General features: G+C 37.9%; 1 protein-coding gene across 1 annotated transcript in view; it reads right to left on the bottom strand.

Annotated features, from left to right (window-relative positions):
- Window positions 1-21,488, bottom strand: part of PRIM2 (DNA primase subunit 2) — a gene marked incomplete at its 5' end in the record, with an annotated part of 282,109 nt that overhangs the window by 101,921 nt on the left and 158,700 nt on the right. Inside the window, one exon of the mRNA XM_081094689.1 lies at window positions 17,067-17,134. Coding sequence (XP_080950815.1) covers window positions 17,067-17,134 — 68 coding nt within the window. The remainder of the gene's footprint in view (window positions 1-17,066; window positions 17,135-21,488) is intronic.

Below are 21,488 nucleotides of genomic sequence, written 5' to 3'. Positions count from 1 at the left end.
CAATGAACTGTCAAAATACAGTCTTATTTTCATGATTTTTTAAAAAAAATCAATTTTATGAATGAGCATTTCTTATATTGGGGAAACACAGAAACAGTAATTTTTAACAGCAAAATCATTTCTACTAGGTTCGAGAGATAGACAGATATAAATATAGATATATATATAAACACATATAAACAGCAGAAAATACTGTTTTCTGTCCATTTCAAATAATGTTATTTTGAGAAACATCCATTGTCTCTTATGTACAGTTTTTTAAAAAGAGAGATTCAGGAGGTGTAAGTTTTCCTGCCTCTAACCTTTCAGAAAAGAATAAATTGAGATGTATCACAAGTTCCATTTTTTCAGTACAGCAGACCAACATATTTTAATGGGCCACAAAAATCCAATGATGTCATTAATCACTATTTTGCCAAATATACAGAGGAATAATCAGAGAAGCCTAAAAAAAAAATCAAGATATGAATTTAATTCTTAGTTTAGCCCAGCCGTGGGCAAACTACGGCCCTCGGGCTGGATCCGGCCCGTTTGAAATGAATAAAACTAAAAAAAAAAAAGACTGTACCCTTTTATGTAATGATGTTTACTTTGAATTTATATTAGTTCACACAAACACTCCATCCATGCTTTTGTTCCGGCCCTCCGGTCCAGTTTAAGAACCCATTGTGGCCCTCGAGTCAAAAAGTTTGCCCACCCCTGGTTTAGCCACTAATTAGCCATAAGTAAAAAAAAAAAAAAAAAAATTCAAACTATGCATCAGTCTGTTCATCTATAAATACAGTGGTAAAGGACTGCAGTGATATATGCATAACTCTCTATGCATATTTTGTCTTTTATTTGCCAAATAATCAGGTGAAAGGCACCAAAGGTGAGTGTTACACAGAGTTTTCTCAAGTTACCAAAAAGCCAGAAAAGTAGTGAAAATAAAGATGTGTTCAGTGAACAGTCAATTACATTAGGATTCTCTCTGAAGAGACTAGGCTGTAATTATTATAATGTACTTTTGCTAAAAGGTAATAATTATTATACTGTACCAGTAAAATTAACACCTTCACTACCCAAACAATGCTGTAAATGCATAAAACCCAGGATAAAAGTCATCAGATTGTCAGACTCTCTGTAACAGACTTTTCCCCAGTTGCTGTCCTTATCTGGATATAACAGATTCTAATTACCAAGAAAACAACAAAACCAACCAAAATGTATTCGGGCGTCCCTTTTTGACTCCTGAATCGCTCAGCATACAATCATTAAGCACCTCTGTAACCAAGGAAGAGTCACAGAGTAGTGAAGAATCCAGAGACGATGCAGAAGTACCTGTGGTGAGTGCCACCACATGTTCAAATGTTCCAGAGCCCAGAGAATAAGGTCGCTGCTAAAAGAAGGGTGGGGGGAGGGCAGAGCAATGTGCAGCATTAGGTTCTTAAACAATGAAATGGCACTGAATAGAGAGTTACAAGCTTTAGAAAGCTACAGGCTACAGGATTCTAGACTGTTATTAGAATGCTTTGGAATGACTGACACCACAGACTAGACTGAATAGAGAAGCCTGTTTAGCCAGAAAGGAGAGGTGACTTGGGGGACGAGCAGGGAAGGCTGAAATAAGATGACAATCAGTGAGAACGAGAGGCTGGGAGTAAAGTGGAAAAGCAGGAGATTACAGTCAGAAAATGATTTGAATTTGAAGGCTTGGAAATAGGATGTGATGATCACATAAAAGTCAAAGGCCTGGTTGTTTTAGTAATTTTATCATTGCAGTTTAACAATTTCATAGGCATTAAATGTTCTTAAATTTTGACCAGGTTCATAAAAGTAAGTGGTTTGAGTTTATTAAGGTTGTTGTAGGGGCGTAAACATAAGCCTGTGATAAGGAGATGGCATTTTGGAATAATAAAAAAAGACTATTTTTCTCAGAATCTGAAGAGTTAGCACATATCAGATAGGCAGAAAGAGAGAAGTAAAACCAAGGAAATTTCTAAAGCACAGTGTATAGATGAAGAAGTTGGGATAGATGGCATAAAAAAAACCACAAAAACAAGCAGTGGCAATGGGGAAACTCTGAAATTGGATAGGTAGGTCCTGAAAGCCAGATTTGTATACAAAAAAAAAAACACACAGTAAGATAAAAAGCAAACTTTAAATCCTATCTCCTTTTGCAATAACTAGTGCTAAGCTGCCATTTTAATAAAAATTTGAGGCTTTGTCAAGTTTAAAGCCTTTAAAGACATAAATGTATGCATAATAGCAGTCTCTAAGAAAACAGAACTGTGCAGTTGTGGATAACGAACCCTTTGCTGACACTGAAGTAATTCAGTCTTTGTCCTTGATTATGTTTTTGTTTGGAGGAACTGGTCCTAAGTTATCTAACTTACACTGAGAGAGCTAAGAATACACAGAACATATAAAAGCATCTTCTTACTGCAGCATTTGTTCAATAAACTTACATGCAACTTAATTAAAACTCAGCCACATCTGAGGAACTTTTTCCTCCCAGATTATCTTGCTCATTAAACAGTAAGAGGTAAGCACAACTAGGTTTCAAATACAGCAAAATAAATAAATAAATAACAGTAAACAGAAAATGATAAGGCTGACAGCTTCAATATAGTATTAAAAACCAAAAGGAAAAGAAGACTTTCAAAATATCCATAACATATTTATGTAGTCAAATTAAAACGATCCTATTTGAAATCCAATCAAATCAATCCAAAGGGGTGAAGAGGTTGAGGGATAACTGAGACAGGAAAGTGTAATTCATCACAGGCCCAGGGAACCAGAATTTTCTCCAAACATTACAACACAAACATCTAATTTACAGAATAAAAACACAGTGGCCATCTGAACAGGTAAATCTAAAACAGATATATCTGCACATGTCTGATCTGTGAATCACAAGGCAGAGCTACTCCTGGTCTTTGCAGAAAGGATGGAAATTTAAGTCCTGTTTAATGCACCACAATATCAATAGGAGCACTTAGGTACTCGGCAGGGAATTGTTTTTGAGCAACTGAGAATTCAAAACAAAGGGAAGAAATCATGAGAAGGTGGATTTGTGGGTCTCACAGCAAGATTAGCTGGTTAAGAAAAAATAATAACCTTTTCATGCTGTGGCACTGATCCTCAGCAGATGGATCATCACACCTGGGCTGGAGAGTGGTAGCCCGAGCTCCACTACAGAAACATAAAAGCCACAGGGTGTAACTGAGAAATGAGAGGGCATGGGTCAGCACTTCAAGGGTGATTACTTCCCCAATCATCTCCTTTTCTGACCACTGAGGAAAATGTGAGGAAAGAAGCAAGGAGCACAGGGATAATTGCAACAGTTTAGGAGTCAGCGGTAACTGTTCTTCATTTGCATAATTTTTTCCCAAGTCCAAGTAACCCAAGGCAATCCTGGAGGCAAGGCAGAATAAGGGAGTCAGAAAGTGATTGAGAGCACAGGTTTCGGAATCCCCTGGTCAGGGGTTGGCACACTTACTGTGTGACTTGGCAGAAACCTCTAAATCTTTTCCAGTGTGCTCACTAGCAAACAGGGAGTAGAACCTCCCTCAAAGGGTTGTCTCCAGGACCAAAGCAGATGTCCGTAAAAGAGTATTTTTTCACTCAAATTGCAATCATCATCATCACCTAAGCCTAAATTTATTGCACTTAAAGGTTTGGTTGTTTTTCTTTATTCTTAACATTTACCAGTTTCTTTCCTTGAATATTGTGGGAGAAATGTATTTCTGTCCTACCTATTTTATACTATCACATAAAATATTTAATCTTGAAGTTGGAGGATTTAGGTGTCCCTGAATAACCCGATGACCAGAAAGGTTTTATCCACATTTACACTCTCAGGAAGTTTCCAAAGTACAAACATTCAACATCAAATATTTCAGTCTCAATTTCCATCTCCATTTCAATGGAAGCCCATTTTGTAGAGCTGCGCTGTCCAATACAGCAGCCACTAGCCAAATGTGACCACTAAGCACCTGAAACATAGCTTAGTCTGAATTCAGATATTCAATAAATGTAAAGCATGCACTGGATTTCCAAGACTTAGGATGAAAAAAAAACATAAAACAATTCGTTAATGAATTTTTCATATCAATTACATCTTAAAATGATCTTTTGGAAAGAAGTTAAATAAGATTAAAATTAATTTACTTAAATAATTTAAAATTACATATGTGGCCCACATTTGTGGTTCTCATTATGTTTCTACCGAACAGCACTGCTGTAAAGTGAAGAGGACATAATGACACAAGACAATCACGTGATTCTCAAGGACGAGGTATATCTGTAGAATAGCCAACTGACCACCTGACTTCTGTTTGCCAAGTTAAGATCAGGCTCTGCTAGTTGAAAGCAGAATATAAGCTGCAATTGAACCACTAAAGAAAGTGCCTCAAGTCTACTGCAAATATGCTTATTTTCACAGCATTTTTTAAAATATATTTTATTGATTTTTTACAGAGAGGAAGAGAGAGAGATAGAGAGTTAGAAACATCGATGAGAGAGAAACATCGATCAGCTGCCTCCTGCACATCCCCCACTGGGGAAGTGCCCACAACCCAGGTACATGCCCTTGACCGGAATCGAACCCGGGACCTTTCAGTCCGCAGGCCGACGCTCTATCCACTGAGCAAAACCGGTTTCGGCTATTTTCACAGCATTTTACTTGGGAATCAAGTTTTAAACTTGAGCCACAGTTTGCCATGTATACTATTAGGGAAGCAATCTTGAATTCTTATTAGTTTGGAGGTAAGCTGAATCGTTTCTTTGGGGGTAAATAAAGCTGTGACACATTTCTATTTGGGAATCTTTGGGGCGGCTTGGCCTGCCTCAACACCTAATTGCAATCGTCCACTCCTCTGTCATTTGCAAGAAGCCATGCTAGGTGGGACAGGACTGTGGACGGCAGCAAGACCCTGAGCCAGACTGGAAGGAATTCTCTCCCATTCTTGGGAAGTGTCACTCTGCCACACACCAGAGCAACAGATTCTGAGGCTCCCGAACAGTAACATATAAAACATATTTCCCTTCTTTGTCAAGAATTTCCCAGTACTCTTAGAACCTAAGGAGGTTAAAACTAGTTACTCCTTTCTATGTGGCAGGCTATAGTTTATCATATCTTAAAAACTAGTATAAAATAAAATAAAAAAAGCAGTGCAGAAAGTATCACAAGTAACCAAAACTGATCTCTGCATAAAGGAAACATATCTATTTGGAGCATTAAAAAGTAAACTAATACATCTTTCAAATGAGATGCAATCTCCTACATCATTCTATGAAAGAATGCAGAGCTCCAATATGACCTTTCCACATAAAGCCAGGTGTAATCATGGCACAAATGGAAAAACAATTTCAGGAGGAGGAAACCCAGGTTTTGTGTATCACCCATATATCCACTTTTGCAATCACAATTTTACCCACTTCGGATGTTAAAAAAATACAAAACACACACACACACAAACAGTCTGTCCACATGAGCTAGGCTATTCAGACATTTAGAAAGCACAGTCCCTGCAGTTTGCATTTGTTGGGTGTGTAGGAAATCGGGGGAGCAGAAGTTACAATATATCATTTCCTGCTGTGAAGGATATCACAGGAACATTCACTCAACAGCTGTCAGTGCTGCAATTGAAATTACTTTCCTTTTACAACTAAACCCCTAGTAAATGGTATCTGACTTGTGTTGGCCCAGGTGATTTTCCCTGCAGTTATTCCAAATAAGAACACAATCAATAAAATTCTATTATAAATTGAATGTAAATTATTTTCCACAAGCATAAAGTCAGAAGTTGCATTTTTTTAAAATCTCCCTAACAACTACCATCAGACAACCTGCAGTGTGATAACCTATGTTTCTTTACAACTGGGACAAATTCTGATACCAAGAGGCTCACATATCCAATAAAAACCAGGATCATATGGGTTTCCGTATCAGGTAAGAACTATATTCAACACACTTGCTACTTTTCTTTATCTAAGGTTGGCCTCGTCTTGCTCCAGGTGGTCCACACTTTCCTATTCATTCCAATTTCTAAACTGCACCAATCCAATGAACTGAAAGGAGTATCTCATTGTTCTATCAAAAACATCTGTACCTTACATTTGCCAAAAGTCATTGAACAGCACCTTTAAAATAAGTACAGTTTACAGTATATAAATTATACCTCAATAAAACTGATTTAAAAAAATAAAATACATACATATGTGCACAATGTATTCAAACTACAGACCTACAAAGGTATTTTCACTACACACATTTAAAGCCTCCAACAAATACCTCCATTTCATAAGTAAGCTTTGCATATTCCTTTGCATTCTTCGCATATATTCTAATAGTTTAATGACTGCCTAAATGGAGGCTGTTTTTTATTTGCTTTTGACCCAGGATACTCAAATAATTACAATATGAGAGTGGTAATGAAAAATCGAGGAGAGTGGGGAGCAAGAAACAAAGTTCTAACATCCAGGAGAATTAATACGTTAAATCGATGGGCATCTCATTCCCCCACAAATAATCTACAGAGTGTGGAGTGCTTCTGATCAGTTAGCCCAAGTTTATGATACTCCAGGATCACCGCTCACATTTGCTCTCTAATACAGAACAGAATCAAGGACACGATGTCCTTAGGGTTTTGGTGGGGACTTGGGGAGAGAGAGAAATCAAACAAACAAAGAAATAAAATAAATAAGTGAGCAAATAAAGATCATTTTGGCCAGTGATGTTGCTTGTGAAGAAAACGGAGTTAAGTAATATCAAAGCACCAGGGGTGACTTCACGTTGGGTATTTGGAGCAGACCTCCGTAAGATCTGGGAAGACACGCTCTTATACTCGTGGTATGACCATACCTATGGGCCCCCTTTACACTGTATGTATGCAGTATGTCAAGGACCAAGGTAAGGTAGCTTAAGTAAAAACTGACTTTTTAATTTATTTTATGTTATCTTTTATAGAACGATTTTCTAAATAGTAGTTGTAAACAATCGAAGGGACATTAAACCTTTATTGAGTCTTGGTAGTTTGTCTTTTCTCAGCCCAATTTATCAAATTTTGTTTGTTTTTACTCTGAGTGAATAAAGGTCAACTGTGTCAGGAACGCCAGGAGGTCTTCTTAGATTAAACATTTAGACTCGTGAGATTACCACAGGCCACACATGGCATCTCCAAGAGATCCAGTACTCGAATCATAGCTGGCCAGCAGCTCCAAGCTTCCCTAGTTTCTGGGGTTTCTTGCTATTGTCCTATCCAGGTGGACAGCTCGTGTGCAAGGAGGCAAAATCCACACCAGCAAGGGCAGGAGCTGCCCTGGTGTAAGAGCCTCATGACCCTCAACAGCCACAGTTTCTAATGACACCTCCATAGGTATAACTTCCAGGGCCACCTCAGAGCTGGAACTCTGGAGTCCATTAATCTAAAAACCATTATTGTGGTTTTTAAATAAAAAAAAAATATATGATTATCTAAATGTATTTCAAATATGACACAGGTCTATGCTATCTAATCAAGTACTCATTAGCTACCACTCACTGGCTATTGAAATTTTAATTTTAATTAATTAAAACTTAAAAACACATTAGCCATATTTCAAGAGCTATGTGGTTATGGGCTGTTGGATGGAGTGGCACAGGTAAAGAACACTTCCATCAGCCTGGAAGGTTCCACTGCACAGCACTCAACAAGTTACCTTTCCGCTGCTAACCTGTCACAGTAACTACCACAGTGCTTTCTCGGGCTTTTTAAGAAAGTTATTCCCTGTATCAGCAGCATCATTTTACATTTTGTTGGCATGTTAGGCATAACACAGTATATAAAATAACTAATTTGCTTTATTATTATCTAGAGGACAATCAATGTTTTAAAGAAATCCAATGAATGAAGAATAGGAAACTGCAGATTTAAAAAAAAAAAAAAACTGGTGAAAAGTATAATCACAGATTTTGCTTTCCAGGAAGACTGCCAGTATCCACATCCCAGAAATCCCTGAAGAAACTCTGGAGTCAGAAGGCTAACGGAAATCTAGAATGTCTAATTGGGGACAAGCTGCAAGAGTACCGTGACACATGAGGCCTCGTTATCGCTTGGATGCTGTGGTCCCAGAGTCATGTACCTCTATTATGCTAAAATCATAATTTACTGTAATTACTTGAGCTAAAATTCTTCTTTTCTGTGATCAGAAAGTCCTATAAGGGCACACATAAATACATATCCCTAGAACATACACCATGTCTAGCACCAAGTAGGAGTTCTGTTAATATGTGTGAAATGAATGATAAATAATATAAACTCTTAGGAGGCTAAAACGTTTGTGACCATATATTTACTAAATACCTCTCATACCAAAGTACCTCCACAAGTTGCAGCCACAACATACTAGTACAACTTCATTACAAAGTCTACTGTTTGCAAAGGTATATATTTGCCTTAGCTAGCTAGCCAGTCAAAGAGATAGGAAAGATTTTCCTGCCTTCTTTCTATGTCATTAAAAAGAAAATCAGTAACTTACTTATATTTCTGTGAAAATCATTTGTTAGCCCTTTCATTAACCCTAAAACATATTAAGCTAGCAACATGAATTAAGATAACCACAAAACTCTAGGGAAATTTAAGAGTGGTGGTTTACTTGAAAAACTGAAGAAAAGTGATACAACCATCTGTTTTAAACACCGCAAAAGAAAACCCTCCCTGTTAAGCAGATCAATGCCCTTTAAAAATGTTCACACTAATCCCTGGAACCTGTGAATACATTAGGTCACATGGCAAAAGGGACTGTGCAGATGTGATTAAGATTAAGGACCTTGAGACAAGAGATTATCCAGGATATTCACGTGGATCAATCTAATCACATGAGCCTGACAGCAGAAAACGTTCCCGGGTGGAAGCAGAGCGATATAGCAGAAGGGGAGGTCAGAGAGATTCGGAGCATGAGGAGGACTGACGCTCTGTTGCTGCTCTGAGAGGGAACCCACGTGCAAGGACCCTCGGGGCACATGGGAAGCACAGAAGGAATGTGGGCAGCCTCTCCGGGCAAAGATGGTTCCTGTCTGACAGCCAGCAAGGAAATAGGAACTCAGTCCTACAACTGCAAAGAACTAAAATCAGCCAATAACATGAATGAGCCTGGGAGCAGATTCTTCCTGAGTCTCCAATAAGGACTGCTGACATCCTGAGGTTAGCTCAGTGAGACCCATGTCAGATGTCTAACCTATAGAACTGTATGAAAATAAATTAGTGTTGTTTTACTCCGCTAAATCTGTGGTCACTTCGTACGGCTCCAACAGAAGATTCCAATCTAGATGCACTAATAAGGTTTAAATTTCAGCTTCCTGATTCCATATTTTTCAAGTCACTGGTTCACTTGTTAAAAACTCTGTCACCTTCTCACCTGGGCAACATGAGACCATTAGAACAATGAGCTCTCTTGGCCCTACCCAGTTTGGCTCAGTGAACAGAGCATCGGCCTGCGGACCCAAGGGTCCCAAGTTCGATTATGGTCAAGGGCATGTACTTCCGTTGCAGGCTCCTCCCTGGCCCGGGCCGGTTCAGGAGTGCAGGAGGCAACCAATCGATGTGTTTCTATCACATCGATGTTTCTGTCTTTCCCTCACTCTTCCACTCTCTCTTAAAAAAAAGTCAATGAAAGAAAAAAAAAATAAAGTCTTTGATGATTATTTTTTTAAAAAAGAATCATGAACTCTCTTGTATCTGCAAAGCTATGCATCACCTAGTTTGCTGCTGCTCTTTGTTCTTATCTCCATTTGCTGGAAAACATCTATGCTACAATTTTTCTTCACAGGTTTAATTCAACCAAAGAAGCCTAAATACCCAATAAAATGGGAATGGCTAAGTAGAAGTAGATCTATCCATTCTCAGCTGAATATTATAAAGTCACTTATAATTAAAGCCATGAAAACCAATTTTTTACTTTATTACATAGTTATGATATAGTAAGTAAAAAAAATTTTTAAAAGTTTACCCACTTTAATTATAATTACATAAAATATACATAGAGATTACAACAAATGCCTAGCAGCAGTTGTATTAGTGAGGTAGGATTCGTTTCTTCTATTTTTTCAATTTTACATATTGTGCCTATACATTTTATCAGAAACAATAACATGACATTAAATTGGTAACAAAATCACATACAGGTACTACCTCTCATGAAAGATTTCCCACCTCTCTCTTTACATGATTAAGCTGGAGCATTAATGCAGGGCAGTTTTGTGGGGTGGGGCGTGTGTGTGTGTGTGTGTTAGAATACAGGTATAAATGTCTCAAATTAAGGGGCAACATCTATCAACTCCTTTGTACTTAATCAGAGTATACATATAGTGCCCTTAACACAATGGTTTGATTTTAACAAATTGCTGACTCTTGACAAGTACATCTCTAAGAAGGCATACACATTTTCCATATAGATGCGGGGTGGGGGGGGAGGGGAGTAATTCAAAGACAATAAATAATGGAAAAATATATTATTTCTAATATATTAATATCTTATAAGTTACCTGAAAAACCTTCACAATGATCACGCTTGTTATTGCTGCACATGGGAAAATAAATGGTTGAAGGGACTGCCAAGAGGCTGGATGGACACAGGTGAGGAGGAAGAGCTGACAAACACCCGAAGCCTGTGGACCATGTTAACGAGGCTTTCATTTCAGCCCTCAATCGGTGGAAGTCCCTGTCTACTGAACCCTTTTCTCGCACAGGAATGCCCACACGATTTTCTGATTTCAAAATGAGCACTAATTCAAAAAGAGAATATTGAGAACTGTACCACTATGGATACTGGCAAAAGCTTTCTTACAGAGGTTTCATTTCTGATAAAAAAAATCTTTCAGGGCATATTCTTTATAGGAAAAGAGAGAAACGTGTACATATTAACCAAATGTACTGCATTAGAAAAACATTCACAAGAACAGTCTGTAATAACATAATACCAACTGAATGAAGATGCTTTCATCATTTTTAATGATTTTAAATTAAAGGTCAATATAAACATCTGCTTACAAATTCAGGATGCATCACAAGTTAATCCATGCGAAACAGTCCATGTATTTACTATGGGCAATCCTTCTCATTTCTAGTTTGTTTTATCCTTTATTTCCACTTCATTGGTGGGCTAAAGCGTGCTAATTTAATTAGGAGAAATAGTATAACAAATACATGTTTTTGAAATTATTCTTTAATTGAGGGGAAAAAATAAATAAAAGCAACAATTAAAGTGACTTCTGTCCCCCATTCATTTCATACCTTGAGGCAGAGGTATGAGGAGGGCTGCGTCACTATGGGAAATGGTGTTATTTTTAAGGGAAGAAATCTTAATCACACAATTGAAGTTATCACATGTGGAATGTAGGCTGCAAGTTTTCCTCTCTAGTCTCACCTGATTATACCTGGCATTTGTAAGTGATGTAATACATAAAAATAATAATCTTTAACATGCACCTTGAGAATCTAATACCATTATATAAAAAGTATCTGGGGATATCCTCGTTAAGGTAGCAAAGATATCTATGAACAATAAACTTCTACACTCACAGAAACATATCCCAACACCTTTATATATCTCTACATTAAAAAATCAGCACACTATACAGTTCATCCTAGAAAATGCAGTGAGAATGACAATAAAGTCACACTGAGATGCAGACTCATTAGATAACATATCTAATTATATGTGACTTGAAAGCAGAAACAATGGTTTACACAAATTCTCTCTGGTACTTCAGAATTTAACATTTTGGAGTAAGTCTAAGCAAGTTTATTTTTTCCAATGGAGAAGTTCTTGGCATAAATTTTCAAAAGTAGTCAAGTCTTATAAAATAATCCATGCATCTCTTTTGAGGAAGTGCAGTTCATTTGAAAAATCAGATTTTAACATGAACTTCCTGAGACTCCATCAACAAACTTTAAAATAGGGATGATGATAAATTACCATCTATTGCCCTCACTGGGTTTTTCTGAATATAAACTAAAATACTTTGTACACTCTTGCCAGTTTGACTTCTTGGTCCCATCTCCTTTTACCTCTTCTAGCAACTTCCCTCTTCAATTATTTCATCTTACTCTCAGAGACACCATTTTCTATTTAATCTATAAATAGGCTCATCTTTCCAATCTTAAGGAAAAACAAACCACTTCTCCAACCATGAAGCTCATTGAAAGAAGATATAGTCCTCTTATCTTCCCTGCTCTACCAGGAGTAGCCTACACGCCCTGTATCATCACAGCCTCGATTCTCATTTACTCCTGGACTCCTCAAGGGAATCAGACTTGCATCTGTATCATCACAATGTTGTGGCTAAGCCACCAGTGGCTCCCGTGTGCCTAATCCAACTGACATCATATAGTTCTGACCTGACTTTCCTAGGGCATTTGACAGTGTTTACCTTTCCTTTTTTAAATCTTTCCCTTAGTATTTTTGACACCACTATCCCTTGCTATGTTCCTGTCTCCTTCAAGATTCCTCCCTGGTATTTCTACTGGGTTTTCTCTTTTAACTCGTCTCTTCCTTCCATTGCTGCCCATCACAAGTCACTTAAACACTGGTATTCTATGGGTTCTATTCAGAGACACTTCCCCTTTGCTTGTCACTCTATACTCTCTCCCTCAGTGATGTCAACCATTCCCCTGATTTTAACCAGCACCCCTATACTGATGGTTAGCAAATGCCTCTCTCTGGTATAAATCTCATTCTTAAACTATTCTATATAATAAAAGGCTAATATGCAAATAGACTGAAGGTGGAATGACCAGTCGCTATGATGTGCACTGACCACCGAGGGGCAAGACACTCAACGCAGGAACTGCCCCTGTTGGTCAGTGCACTCCCATAGGGGAGCGCCATTAATCCAGAAGCTGGCCTCATGGCTGGTGAGCGCAGTGGTGGTGGTGGGAACTTCTCCCACCTCCATGGCAGCACTAAGGATGTCTGACTGACGGCTTTGGCCCGTTCTGGGGAGCAGGCCTAAGGTGGCAGTTGGACACCTCCTGAGGGCTCCCAGACTGCAAGAGGGTGCAGTCTGGGCTGAGGGACACCCCCAGAGTGCATGAATTTCGTGCACCGGGCCTCTAGTGGTTTATATTCAGCTACTTACTAAACATCCCCTGCCCCCCACATATGCTCCACAGGCAACTCAAGTTTAAAATGTCTGAAACTACTAAATTTATCATCTTAGCAGTCACATTCATTTCCTAATCCCTTGTTTTCCTTTATTCTCCTTCTTAGTTAAGACAACATCATCACCCAAGTGAGATGAAAGTTCAGGCCAATCTGCATGCCCACAGGGAGACACTACAGTGCTAGGAGTATGGAATCCTAAACCAGGAAGTCATAGCCCCATTGCTTAAGTAAATAATTCCAGGAGGACACAGTTCAATTAATAAAATTAAGTGCTTTTGCTTAATTATTAATAGAAATGTTTACAAACTTTGTAATGTGTTTAAGTGTCTATCTTTCAAATAAAATCAAAACTGTAAATTCCGTGAGAATGGAAATTGTCTATTTTTTAAATTCCAACCAAATAATAGGCTCGCTTTTACTGACAAATGGATGGATGCTACTAATGAATAAAATTAAGCTTGTATTTCCGTAAGATATTAAAACCAAGTGTTTTTCTGTGCTTAATTTAACTTTTGACTAGAGAACTATTGTCTCTACATTCTGGAAATAATATATATTATTAAGCAATATCTAAGATTTTTAGGGTGGCAAAATGTTATATCTTTGAGCCTTTAAATCCTATAAAATGATTTGAGAATTTCTCTGTATTGCTACTTCAATTTTTACAGGTATTTATACTATCATCCTAAGTTAGTTTTATTGACAAATTTAATTAAAATGCTATTCATCATTCCACTTTGATCATTAGGGCACTGAACAAAATTAGATCTAATAATGATTTGAGTCTCAACCTCCTGTCCATCCCCTCTAGGTAACATTAAACATTACAGTTCATGCAAATCAATGATGATGATTTTTCCCTAACAAGATTATCATCAGAATTTCTCAAACCAAATAGTGTGCATTCCTATTTTGACCTAAGCAAAAGGAAGGTAAACGAAAAACACTATATTCAGACAGCCAAAAGAGACAATTCAACATGATTGAAAGCCATATCACAAGGTTACTTTGTACAACAGGAAATGTCAAACTATGCACATCAACTGTCACCCTCCATACAGATGTCTCTGACATGGTAATAAAATGAGAAACCATTTGGTTTAATAATAATAAAAAAGCAACACCAGTTGGTGCATATTACATGTAGCATCTAGCCCTGGTTGCCTAGCAACCAGTCCTGAGTGAACTGCATGGAGAATGAACGCCCAAACGAATGTACAGTTTGTGCAAGTTTCAAGGACTCAAAGAGACATGTCAGTAGTTAATCTAAATTCTAGTTGACAATTACCATACTGAGGTGGAGGCAGGAAAATCCATCATTATCGCACAGAATTGAGCATTAACTAGAGATACGATTCAGCCCTTTTAGGTTTATACCTTCTATACCAGTGGTTTTATAGGAAATACTGTGACTTATAAATTATAAAACTATGCATAAGTAAAAGCAAAACATTAATGCTAAAAGGCACATTCATTCACTCAACAAAACACGTATTAAATACCTATCATGTCCCACCCACTGAAAACACAAATAGGAAAGTCACTTCCCAAGCTCTCAAGCAGCTCATTTTAACCAAGTAATCAGACAAGTAAACAGACAATTAGAACATCATAAGTTCTGTAATACAGATATACTAGTAGCCATGGGGTATTGTGGAAATACATATAAAAAACATCATATGCTGACTGGGGGGAAGGGGATGGAGACTAAATGGGGACACGAGCCAAGTCTTTAAAGTTAGTCAAATTATAAAAGTGGCAAAGGGGAGGGAACATTCCAGGCAGAAGGAAAATATTTACAAGGTCACAGAGGTGAGTAAGAGTGTGCTGTCTTAGAGCAACTTCAAGGCATTTGGTGGCACTAGAATTTGGGGTACTGGTACTAAACGAAGAGTCCAAAGAAACAAGCCAGACTCCTTCCAGAAGAACCTCATAAGTCAGGCTAAGAAGTTCAGACTTCATCCAAAATGAAACTGAGGAGATAGAATGGTTTTAAGCCAAGGAACAGTATAATCCCTCTGGCACTGATGTGACATATTTTAGAGAAGGCAAAACTGGTGTCAAGGAGAACAGATAAGAAGCTACTATAGGAAGACAGATAATGGGGAGATAAAATCATCAACAGATTAGAACAAGCAGGAGAGGGGGTTAGGGAAGTGACTCAAACATGATTCCCTACTACAATGCTCTAGAAAATTTAACAACTAGGTATAATATTTATGATACTCAGCCCTGATGAAATGTTAGTCTGACCACTACCATCCCCCCAAAAAACAGTTATACAGAATGAAAAGTATCTGTCTGAAAAGGAAAAGCTAATAGAGAGAAGGGTAGGAGAGGAAGAAAAAGGGGATGGGAGGGAAGGAGAAAAAGTAAAGAATACTAAAAGATACTGGAAATTAGTATCTACCCAAATTTATAAATGAGAAGTGGCATTCTCAGTTTTAAAAGAATACAGAGAAAACACTACCGGTGCTTGGCTACATAAAACTTGAAAATGTAGGTATGCTGGATAATGCAACATAATAAAAAATCTGCAGAAAAAAAAGTTTGTAACCAATACAATGAAAAGATAATATCCTTTATATCTAAAGTACTTAAGGTCAAATAAAAATCAAGGATGCTATCAATAGATGGGGCAATAATACATAGTTAATCCCACCCCAAAATAAAAATGTTTTAAGATGATAATGTTTTAAAATTATTAATAATAAATGAAATGTACATGATCACAATAGTATCTCTATGATTAACTATTAAGTTTAGTAATGTTTTGGCTGCCCCAATTAGTTTAGGGTACAGTAACATGGGCAATCATGTACAATATGAAAGTACAAGCAGAATAAGGTGTGTGTTTTTTTAAAGAATAAGTTTGGGTTTTTTTTAATCTTTATTGTTTAAAGTATTTTTTAACTTGTTTTTGTTGATTTTTTAGAGAGAGAGGAAGGGAAAGGGAAAGAGAGAAACATCGATCAGTTGCCTCCTACACGCCCTACCAGGGATTGTGCCCTGAGAATTGAGCCAGCAATCTTTCAGTGCATGGGATGACACCCAACCAACTAAGCCACACTGGAAAGGGCTAGAATAAGGTTTTTGGAAAAAAAAAAAAAATATATATATATATATATATATATATATATATAAATCTTTAAAATGGTTCATATGATTTGACAAAGTAATTCTGCCTCTGAAAATCTATATTAAAGAAATGGTCAAAAACACAAATAAAGGTAAACCTATGACATTTTTTTTATACTAATGAAAAAAATTGGAAATTGTCTAAATGCGCCCCCTAGGGAGATAAATACACTACAGTACATCAATACAAGAAAACTTCATGCAGTCACTAAAAAATATTTTTTTGGAGAGATTCAAATAACTAAAAAAGTCTTACAATGTTTATTTTAAAAGGAAAAAACAGCAAATTATACAAAAGTATAATTTCAACACTGGGTTTTAAAACATTATAAAAGAATTATTCTTAGTGCTGATGGGTTTTCTCTTTACTCTCTTGTATTTTCTAAGTTTGTGTTGTTGTTTTTAAATTGAGATACATTATTCTTGTATCTGGAAAGCAAATCCCTATTTCTTCTATCCCCCATAAAATATGTGGGGGTCCAAAAGTATGCGTTGGCCTTGTATTTAAGTAAATAGCTCATTCCTTTGTGATTTTCTTGTAGCTGGTCATCCCTACTCATTTTAACTTAAACTTATCAACTACTTCTATATACTTTTATTAAATTAAAAGAGCTTTCTATAGTACCTTAAAGTCAAGAGTAGCAAGTGTATTGTACTAAAAATTCAACTTAAATCAATGAATTAAATCAAGAAAAGAACGAAGCTTTTGGTAACTAAAGGGGTTTCACCCACTCTAATATGCTTTACTCACTGTAATGCCCTCTCATTTATAAGCATGACAGGGTGGCGCCCTCATTTACCTGAGGTGGTTAAGCAGAGGCTGTAGTCGCTCATCGGACTGCACGGCAGGCAAGGACCGGGCTGTTAACTAGAAACAGAGAACAGGGTTAGGCAGAACAGCAAAGGCCAAATATAAACACATCTGAACACTGGATGCAAAATAGGGGTGGGGAGGCAGAGGGAGACGGAGCACTTAAAATGTAAGGACCTTTTTCTTTTTTAAAACCGGAGAACTGTATAGAAAGCTGATACATTATGTAATTCAAGCTAGCTCTATGGTTCTAAGTTTGTAGGGTATGTCACTGAGCTTACAAGTAAAGAAAAAAGAGATAAAACAAAGACTATCATCGGAGTTCATGAAAAGGCCTCTAGTCATGAAAATATTATCTTGGTAAATAAAAATGGAAAAACTCCTAAATTTATAGCAACCAATCTTGTAGCACTGAACCCTGGGATGATGAAAAAATGGGGGGGAGAGACATTCATTTCTAGCTAAGCCACTGTGAAATTGGTTACGTGCAGAAGCACACGTGCTACCATCCATTCCTCCGTTTTGACAACCACATTACTATAAGAAACCAAGAATAGCTTTTAAACAGAAAAAAGGCAACTCAAAATATTTAATGTTGACATACGATGCCAAATTGTCCTAGGAGACAAAATGTGAGAGCCACAGCCTTATTCTTAAATGCTGTACATCAGGTTTGCAGTAGAATCACGGACTGTGAGCCTCTGGTGGACTTCTCTGCAATAATATTAAGTATATCTCTACCTAGATCCATTTTTCTCTCCATTCTTAAAAAGGTCATCTTGTGCTATAAGAATTTGACCCAAAGAAATTAAAAATATTCACCTAAAGTAATTAGATAGCTTGAAGTAACCTTAATAAAATACCAAAACAAAAATAAAAGATAAATTTCTTCTGGATTCAATTGCCAAAATAGTTCTTGTATTCTACTAACAAATCACTTGACAATTCATGAAAGAGAACTTTCCTTTAGACAAGCAACAAACTGAAAGATATCCTTTGGTTTTATATAGGGTGTCTGTACTCTATAACTATTTCATACATTAATTAAAATTATCTAAAAACACATTTAATTCATCAAGCCTAATTTTCAATATTATGCAAATAAAATAAAACCATGCCCTTTAAAACATCTAATAAATACAATGTTGATCAAAATGCCACATGTGAAGTCATTTTTATTAAATCATATCTAATAACAATACTGAAGAAATATTCCCAATTTTATGGAAGTCAGCAAAGTTATAGACTAATTTAAAATACAATTAAGTCAGACAATTAGTCAACTGTGATTGTAGCACAACCAAAAGATTCTCGGTATCCCTAAGAAATTTTATAAAATGTTATCAAGGTTTTATAAACAAAACACTTTCATATACCCTATACCTGCTAATGTCAAAACCCTTTACAAAATGTCATTTTCATTGTTTAAGAAATTTCATGTCTCAGAACCAATGCTATGCTCTGAAAAGATTAAAATAATTTATCTAGATATTTCAAAAGTCAATTTTCTAAAAACAGATGGAACACACAGACTGGGGTTTTTTTTAGTTATTTATGTCAATCTATATAGCATGCTTTCTAATCAAACCATCTTTTCTAAATGAAAACAAATGAATAAAAACACCTCAGTAATAGCAAACTACTTTAAGTGTCTGCTCCATAGGAAATTTTTCTCAACTCACTCCTATCTTATTCTCAGCCTTCATTTCCTTTTTCCTAAACTACACATCTCCATCCCACTGTTGTTTCTGCTTCCAAATGTGCCTCTTCCCTAATTTATTCTCCACATCTAGGCAAGATTGAAATGTTCAAAATGCAAGTTAACCACTCCCCTAATTAAAACCATTTAATAATTCCCTTAGGCTCCCAGGCTAAAGTCTGTTCTTTCATCAGACATTCTCCTAGAATACTCCCTTGGGCCACATTGTGGAAACACTGGGCACAGGATGAGTATGACGGACGGTCCATTTCTGCCCACTCCACCAGACACGCCGGGAGCCGAGAGCATACCAGGAGGAAACCTGCCATGACTCCAGCTTCTGGAACACATGTGCACAACAACAGATTCCCTCTCTACTCCCTCCCCAACCCACAAGGTATTTTCAAGTTTGAATCAGTGACAAGAAGAATTCCTAAACCGTGGGTCAATGCTCCGAGTAAAATAATTTCAAGGGAGATTTTCAGTTTTACAAAAGCATTGCTTTCAACTTTTAAAACAATATTTTCAGAAAGAGCACACATCTCTTCATGTTAAGGAAATGAGTTATAAAGCTTGCATTCCGCAGCTCTCAGAGGCAAAGCCATGGGCTGACCTTTTGCTGGCAGGATGTAAGCTTTCTTTTAGAGGCTGCTGGCTCCATCGCTTCTCCCGAAAGTCTCTCTGAGCCCAACCAGTTACTACTAGTTCCACTGGACTCTTAGGGGCACCGCAGACCTAGCTTTTGCAACGTAACAGGTGTTCAATAAATACTTATTAAATGTGTGACAAATCAAAAAACTCACAACTGTGTAATTCTATTCACTGATGAAAACAAAAGTACATCTACATTTCATAGTTAAAGTGTTTCCAATTCCTGCTTTGAGCAAAACTAAATCCAAATCAAAACTAAACTAAATCACAATTGTCAGCCTTCCAAGAAAGCAATACACTATCATAACGAGATTTTCAGCTTTAAGGACTTTTCTCTACACACCAACATGAATAACTGCCTAGTTGAAATAGACTTTGGTTTCCACGTTTTAGTTGTTTGTTTTTTCTAAAACAACAATGTCCTTGACATATAAATCACCAAGAATGAAAGAGAAAGATCTATCCTAGTTAACATCTGCAAAACCTTAATGGGTTGAGTTAAGAAACCATAATAAAGTGGGCATAATTTATGTTCATTTCTTATGGTTGAGAGGTCAGAGGTGAGCTGTTAAGATGTCCTTTCATTATTAAGAATACTAGAGGCCCAGTGCATGAATTTCATGCACAGGGCAGGAGCATGGGGGCCCTCAGCCCAGTTTGCACTCTCTCGCAATCCGGGACCCCTCAGGGGATGTAGCAGTGCACCAAGTGGCAGGCAGCCAGGGAGGAACCCAACCCACTGTGCCTGCTCATCTGGACCCACTGTGCCTGCTGCCGCCACTCAGTAGTGCTGCCGCGGAGTCGGGAGAGGCTCCCACCATCGCAGCTGCACTCACCAGCCATGAGCCTGGTTTCTGGCTGAGTGGCACTCCCCCTGTGGGATCGCACTGACCAGGGAGCAGCTCCTGTGTTGAGCGTCTGCCCCCTAGTGGTCAATGTGCATCAAAGTGACTGGTTGACCAGTCGTTCCATCATAAAGGTTACTTAGGCTTTTATATATGTAGACTAGAGGCCTGGTTCACAAAAACTCGTGCACTATGGGGGGTCCCTCAGCCCGGCCTGCACCCTCTCGCAGTCCGGGACCCCCCCGGGGAATGTCCACCTGCCAGCTTAGGCCCACTCTCCAGGGAATCAGGCTTAAGTTGGCAGTCAGACATCCCTCTGGCAGCCCAGGAGCCCTTGGGGGATGTCTGACTGTGACTTAGGGGAGTGGGCCTAAGCCACAGTCGGACATCCTTAGCGCTGCCAACGAGGTGGGAGAGGCTCCCGCCACTGCCACCATGCTCACAGCTGTCAGCCAGGCTTGTGGCTGAGCGGAGCTCCCCCTGTGGGAGCACACTGACCATCAGGGGCCAGCTCCTGCGTTAACACATTGTATGCGGGAAACGTATTTATACGTTTCACTTATACGTTTTACGTTGACTGGTAGTAGAGCGTGGGACACGTATTAATACATTTTTTATAGACTAGTGGTAGAATGCGGGTAACGTATAAATATGTAAACTAAAGTTATGGTAATTTTACTGAACGTTGCCATTTGCGCAAAAAATTAGCAAAAATGGCCCCCGCCACCTGTTAGCATGCGATAAAAACTACCTGCAAACAATGTGTTAAGTGTCTGCCCCCTGGTGGTCAGTGCGCATCCTAGTGACCAGTCATTCCTGGTTGTTCCCATTAGGGTCAATTTGCATATTACCCTTTTATTATATAAAATATGTAGCACACTGCATTAACTAATGCAAGGTTTGTTCCGTATAACAGATTACTAATTCTTAAACAAATCTCATCTTAAAGATTAGTATCATTGGTGAATCATGCAGTTTGCCATATATTTGGGGAAAAATAATAACGCATTTTGCCAACTAATGATTCTCCTTTTATTGCCAATAGATTTAAAAGCACATAAAAACAAGATATCGGAGGGTCTGGGCCAACCCTGTCGTATTACCCTGAGGAAACTGGGTTCTGCAGATCATGAGCAGCTACTGGAGCCACTGAGACCGGGCCCCACAGCACAGGGCACTTTGCAGGGCAGCAATGCCACTCAGTCCGCATATGCTC

The sequence above is a fragment of the Myotis nattereri genome (genome assembly GCF_964212035.1).
Source record: "Myotis nattereri genome assembly, chromosome: 6".
NCBI lineage: Eukaryota > Metazoa > Chordata > Mammalia > Chiroptera > Vespertilionidae > Myotis > Myotis nattereri.
Note: the sequence above shows the minus strand (reverse complement) of the source record. Positions and strands in the feature narration are given on the sequence as shown.